At 38.4% G+C, this 7,118-nt stretch overlaps 1 protein-coding gene across 1 annotated transcript; it reads right to left on the reverse strand.

Annotated features, from left to right (window-relative positions):
* On the reverse strand, positions 1-6,719 carry LOC107630200. Its single transcript, XM_016333272.2, has 2 exons — positions 5,524-6,719; positions 1-1,023 (listed from the first exon to the last, which is right to left on the reverse strand). Exons 1-2 carry the CDS (start codon positions 6,120-6,122, stop codon positions 357-359), a joined length of 1,266 nt encoding a protein of 421 aa, XP_016188758.1. The 5' UTR covers positions 6,123-6,719; the 3' UTR covers positions 1-356.

Consider the following 7,118-nt stretch of genomic DNA (forward strand, 5'->3'; position numbering starts at 1 on the left):
TAAGTATAAACAGACATTTGAATCTGATATATTCTGTACAGTTTTATACATGCAATCCAGTTTCAGCTGTCGAAAACAATAACTACCCTAATGTAAGCTGTTAATACCCAACCCAACAACTTTGTGTGACATCTCTTTAGTCTTTACTACAACACTCATACTAGAACTAGAAGAAATCAATCAAAATTCAAAATGCACGCAGAAGTAGTGCCGGAGGCGAATAAGAACCTAAACAAACCAAATCAGCTGAAGCTTCAAGAACTCCAACATGAAGGCAAAAAGAATGTCGCAAAACAATTGGCTGAAAGAATGACTAGCTAAAAAGAAAAATGGAGCAGCAAGAACACCGATGAAAGCTATGAGAAGAAGGAATCTTGGGCATGATGACAGAGCTCTTTTCTGAGTTTATGTGAGAAGAGGGTGCAGGCATCCATGCTAAGATCAATGGCAGCAGAGAGAGCAATGAACAAAGCGGCATCAGGCATGCATTTCACATGGTGTGCCCCAACTTGCACAACAGGCTTGCTAACTTTGCCTTCGCCATCCACGCTTGAACTCATCACGAAGCCGTCCCCTGGTAACCTCGAACCCAAGCCAGAATCCTTCATCACTTTGTAATCAATGCAGAATTGGCCACCCTTTTTGACACTCATTGTGCCCTCCGCAATGGGGATTCCATTGGCAGGTCCAGTCTCTGAGAACAGCTCAACCTTGTAGCCCAAGCCATCCACAGGGCCTCTTTCTCGCCATGCCTCTAGACGGCCCCATGGCTTCCAGCCACTCACCGATGCCCCATTAGGCCGGAGGATGAGCCAGGCGCCAGGGTTCGATCGTGATACGCGGTCTGAGCCAGGGGAAGGGACAAATGGAGTGATCATAGAAGCTGCAGCCACTGGTGAGCCAGAGAGATCGTGAATAGTGACCATCCAACCTTTTCTGTCCCTATTTTGACGTTCTCTATCACCGGTTAAGGATCTTCTCCATCTACGGGGATTATTGCTGTTAAAATCCGAGGGAAGAGACCTGAATTGTCCAATAAGAAAAAGAAAATATCATAAATAAGAGACATGGTTAAAGTAATAGCCAAGTAAGCAAAGTGATTAATTAAATACTTGCAGCAACATTATGAATGAAATTGTTAAAGTTTGTTGGGGGAAATCAAATTATAAGAGTAATAAGACGGCTAATTTTTTTTTATATTGGTTAAATATATGTGTAATACATTGTTATTGGAAAATTAGGTGTTTTTTTTCATATGGTGTTTTATTCAAATCGGACGGTCCGATTTATTTGATGAAAAAAATAAATTATAAATCGGAGGGTCCGATTTGCTTGAAGAAAAAATTAAACTCCAAATCAAATGGTACGATTTGTATTTTTTATTTTTTTTATTTGTTAAAATAAAAATCGAACGGTCCGATTTTAATATTAATTTTTTTTTTATTTTCGAAATCACAAATCGAACCGTCCAATTTGTGATGGTTTGTTTTAAAAATAAAACAATGCAAACAAATCGGTCCCTCCAATTTATGTCATCCCATAATCAAATAAAACATCTCTCTTCTCACATCATATTATCATACACATTTCTCTCTCTCACACCAAAAATCAAAAGCCTAATAAGACTTGAGGGATATGCTGTCAGTCACATGGGGGAATCCTAGGTGGTTTTATTTCATAATTTGAAAATGTCAACTTGCCTGTTGAATTTGACCAAACATGAGCATACACCTGACAAAGGCCTATTTATTAATTGATTGACGTTCGACATAATTAATTATGTAGTTCTAATTATGAGAAGTGAATGGAATATTTGTACAATATGTACAATGAAAGATTAGGAAGTATTAGAGATATAACTATTAGTGTTATATTTTGTCATTAACTAAAGCTTTTAGAATAAGTGGTATCATGACATAGTTATTCTAGATAATACGGAGGATGTTTATTTTATAACTCAATAACCCTTATAGTAAAAGGGATCAATAATCAAGTTCCTCTCTCAAAAATTAGTTCTTCATTTTTATTCCTGAATAATTTTTTAATCAAATTAATCTCTCAATAATTTTATTTAAATTACGTTCGTTTTTCTGTTAGTTTCTTTACATTACTGTTAATAATTTGTCGTTAAAAAAATATGAATTCTAAACATTGTTGTTTTAAAAGAAGGGAGACTAACTCTTCATCTTTTCACCAAGAGTACTCATTTGTTCTTCTTCACTTTCACTCTTACTGTCTGTTTCTCTAACCCATAACCACCCATTAGAGTAGTGGTAGAGCATTGTCACTGCGTTGTTAGTGCGTTGACGACCACATCACCGCTCCGCGGCCTCGAGACTCTCACTCCTCCAGCCTCAATCGACCTCAATGAGATCCCTCACGTCGCAGCTTCACCTTCTTCCAACCATGCCGAAACCCTACCGCCGCCACAGAACTCAGTCGTCGACATCGTCAGTGCTTATCACGAGAACCCCGCATCGGTACCAGGAGCTCCCGCCCGCTATCCCGTGGCTCTCCACATGCTCTAAGCCGCTTGGCGTCGCTGGTGTTGTCGTTTGCAACAGCTGTGAGCGCATGGTCCACATCGCATGTGCTGCGAGACCCGTCAAGCGGCGATCCTCAATGAATGGCTTTGCAGCGAATGTATCATCGGTGGTCACTCAACGTCAAGTCCTAGCAACTCCTGGATATCAATGCCTCGTCGTCCAGTGATGCTGACGAAGAAGGTGTTGCCGAGGAATTACAAGATTCAAGATACGTGTAAAAGAAAAACTCTTAGCAAGACGACACTTCTTAAGTGCAAAACGATGTTGTTAATTACGTTGTGCTGTCATTTTACGTTTCAAGTCAGCAAATCCTTAATTAGGAGTGATCACGCGTGCTGTCATTTTACGTTTCAACTTTCAAGTCAGCAAATCCTTAATTAGGAGTGATCATGCGTATTGAGTACTCAATTATGTGTTCGAACTCGATAGGTAATCAGGTTTAACCTAAATCAAACCAATAGTTCTTTCTAGTAATTGGTCCGAGTAACAGTTTTGGGAGTTACAAAATTCGAACCAACCTGTAAATCCGATCATGTGTTAATTAAATAAAAAAATAAAAATTTAAAATATATATACTTTTTAATATGTTTGAATTTTAATGTATTTAGTTTTTAATGTATTTGGTATTTAATATGTTTAGATTATTTCTATTAATTTTACATATTTATTATATTTACAGAATTTTTAAGATAAAAATTTTATTTTTTATTTGTTTTTATGAATTTTTGTTTTATTAATATCCAATTATTTGAATCGAACCAATCTATTCTTAATCGGTTTAGTTTAGTTTAGGATACATATACAAAAATATAAATCCAAACTAAACCGAACTAATTACAATTCAATTAGTTTGGTTCTAATTTCACTCCAAATTCAAACCAACACAATCTGTGATTACTCCTATTAAAGAAACTAATGAAGAGACTAATATGGCTGATTTTTCGAAGAAGAATTTGACTATTATTCTCCCTCTATATATAAAGAGTAGACTTTTCAAGGGTTAAAATAATTGTGAACGACGGCATGTTAAATTGGAGACATAAGACCATAAGAGAATCTTATGGGTTTTTTCTTGAATTGCGAATACCTTTAAAAAGATAATATGGTTTGCGGTTCAATTATGTTAACTAAATACTAAGATAAACTACTAAAATTAGTCATTAGTATAAAATATATATTATAATATAAATATATTATTAATTAATATTAATATACAAATAATATTATTTTTAAAGTAAAAAAAGGTGGGCATTAAAATCTTTGATTAAATTAAAAGAAGGGATATTGTTGTCATAGAGAGAGGAGACGGTTAGTCTTTACTAAATCGTCTCCTCTAAGGTTGCTTTATTTCGTAGTAATCCATAAGTTAACGCTATGTAAAAATAACTAATATGAGTACGTTTTGGAAAAAAAAATCGTCATATAAAGAAGGAAAATGAAAACACTTAGAGACAGCATATATAATAAAAGGAAAAGTATGAGAAATTAATGTTTGTTTTATATATTGTATATAATAAAAGTTAAATTAAAATTAAAATTAAATTAGAGGTAATTAATTAATTAATTTTGAGTAATTTTTAATTTAAATTTTGAATCAAATCATAATTCTCGTTAGTTATGGAATCAAATTAGGATTACTTCTCTTTCTCTCAATACGGTGTGAATTTTTTCTCTCACTCTCTCTTCGAAACAAAAACCGGTACAGTGCCGCTACGGTTACCAGCCGCCGTCGGACATTGCGCCGACACTCTTCCGACTGGCGCCGTCGTCCGCACAGGCCACCGTACGTAGGGAGGACACGCATATTGTATGAGTTGAGCTCGCGGCACCGCAGCAACTCGGACGTCCAGCACCTCTGTCGCAGCCGGTTTGTGCCTTCTTCCCGTCGCCGGATGTTCATTTTCTCTGTGAACGTGGATGGTTATTCTTGGATGCTTAGTTGTAGACGATGATTGTTGGTTATGATTTATCTAACTATCACTATTTCAAAAAATTATTTTACACGGTCATTTGGTTGGTAGTTAGTCGTTTTATAAAGTAATTATGTTGTTATTTATACACGTTCACATTGGATGTTCGTTTTTTGTATAATTTTGGATGTTCACTTTCTCAGTTTTCGTGGATGTTTATTCTTCAATTAATTCAACAAGACCCAGGCAGCAGGCTAGCACTGAAATGACGCGAGTGCGGGGTTCGGAGCTACAACTCACGTCGGCGACGCTGACAGTTGCAGGTCACGGATGTTCGGCCCTGTGAAGAGTGACGGAGGTTCTTTCGGCGAGGGCGTTGGCGCGAGGAGGCGGAGAAGGAACAGAGGCTATACATCGTGCATAAACAGAACGGTGGGATGCAGGTTGCTGCGTACACGGTGGGGTGGCAGAGAAAGGAGTATTTTTCTGCGGAACAAACAATGGGTTTTTTTGAGGTAGGGTAACGGTGGATGATAAAGGGTTAATGTGAAAGAATTTGAAGTAAATTAGGGGTAGATATCACAAAACTGAACAAGTAACTAGAAATTAGGAATAATAATGTTTAATTTACATTATTAATACATATTGAGTCAAATAAACAGCTATTATACATATCATATAGATACCTCATTGTCTTTCTAGCGGGACTCCTAATAGAAGCATTAAAAGAATGGTGGTGGTTTGCATGAGACAGATAGAAATGAAAATATCTGGTTTGATGAGGAATGAAGAAATAGAATGAGGTGGCGGAGAAGATATCCACCAAATGAGATATGAACAACATACATACATGGGAGGGTACCAGGTACCATGTGAATATAGATCGACATCGACATGCCAGCCCGCCCACATGTCTAATCCTTACAATGTATATATGTTGTTTTCACTATTATTGAAGAGAAATTATTTTTGTAAACCAAGTACTTGCATAATGTATTGTTCCTTTCAACACACATGAAAACGTGACCAGAGCCTAATGAAGTAAGAGAATTGGATAGAAGCAGAACCTGGATCGGTGGTTGCGATCGGCACTGAACTTGCAACTGAAAACGGGTTGCCTGATGTTCCCCTGAATCTGGAAAACCACCGGGCTGCACTCCGGTTCGCCCCCGAACTGGAACACGAACCGAGGGTCCGGTTCAGAGCGGACAACCACGTGAAGCCGGGCCCATGGCTTGTTCTCCTCTCGATGCCTATTCTTGGCCAGCTTGAGCCAGCCAGTGTGGAAGGTCATGGGGCGAGACAGTGCATTGGCAAGGTCAACGGTGACAACCACGCGGCCGAGGAGCTTGGCGGCGCTTAGCCCGCAGGTGTGGGACATCCGGCCATTGTAGACGGAGATGGTGATTGGGAGGGGCTTGGCGGAGAGGCGGCGGAGAGCGGTGGAGTCGAGGTGGAAGGAGGGGGCAGAGGTGGTGGTTTCGGGGGTAGAGTTGGAAGAGAGAGGGAGGAGAGCGGTTTGAGAAGGGAGGGACTTGGCGTGAATGGTGCAGAAGCAAGGGGTGGTGGAAGGGTGGACGCCGGAGAGGGGAGAGGGTTTGGTGGGAGAAGGAAGCTTGAGAGCGAGTGAATCAATGGTGAGGCGTAAGAATGGGCACGGATCCATTGGATTCTTGCTAGGAGCTACCAGATAGTGTATTTATGTGTTGTTGGTGGTTGTCAATTCCAAGTCAGAAGCTGAGGGCTTAGATATAGAGTTAGCGAGGGTGATATGTTACTTAGCTGTTTTGATTAAGCAGTGGCGGTGGGGCCCTCTCACCCCGTAATCCCTATGATGGGAGCATGGGAGGCAAAGGCAAGCATGTCCCTGTTGGAGTCTCCTATCCTCTCTCATTAATAAGTAATAACCCTACTTCTTAATCTTTGTTGCCTTTCTACGCTACCCTCCCTTATTTACCCACGCTAAATTCACCATTCATCATTCCCCTTCAAACTTCAAACCAATTACTTAACCTTTGCCAGCTGCTGACGCTTCTTGCTTCTTCGGATTGCCTATGCCCAATGTCACGTCTATTCATGCATGTCATTATTCATTCTCAATTACAACTACTACTGCTTCCTAAACATATACCAGTAACACTGGTTATTAACAAACTCATCAAGTCACCTGCTTTAAATGTTTAATTGTACAGACTGATCCCCACCATTCAAGGTTCTGGTTCTGGGGTTTTAGTTTAGCTGCTTATGTTGTTGCAACCAATATGTCCTATCACTTTGCTTTTCTTAAACCATTGCTTTTCTTTACTAGGTAATTTTCTTCTTAATTAGCTTCTATCTTTATTCAACTGTTGTTTTTTTTATTCAATTTATCAGCATCTACAATGGCATGCTTACTGATCGAGAGGTGACAAATCTGTTCCCCTACATACAACAAATGAATCAATTTTTTTATTTTCACATGTTAGTCAGAAACTATAAGACAATTCATTTTTTGAATAATTTAGTTATTGTAATGAATTACAGAAAAGTAGAACAAAGGTTTAATTTATAGTCTTGTTACTTTAAGAGAACATGGAAAACTCCAAATCATTATTAAAAAGTAAAAGAATAATTCATAGATCGGAGTATTTTCAAGGTATTAAATATATAAAATATAAAATAA

This window comes from Arachis ipaensis, chromosome B03 (assembly GCF_000816755.2).
Source record: "Arachis ipaensis cultivar K30076 chromosome B03, Araip1.1, whole genome shotgun sequence".
Lineage (NCBI taxonomy): Eukaryota > Viridiplantae > Streptophyta > Magnoliopsida > Fabales > Fabaceae > Arachis > Arachis ipaensis.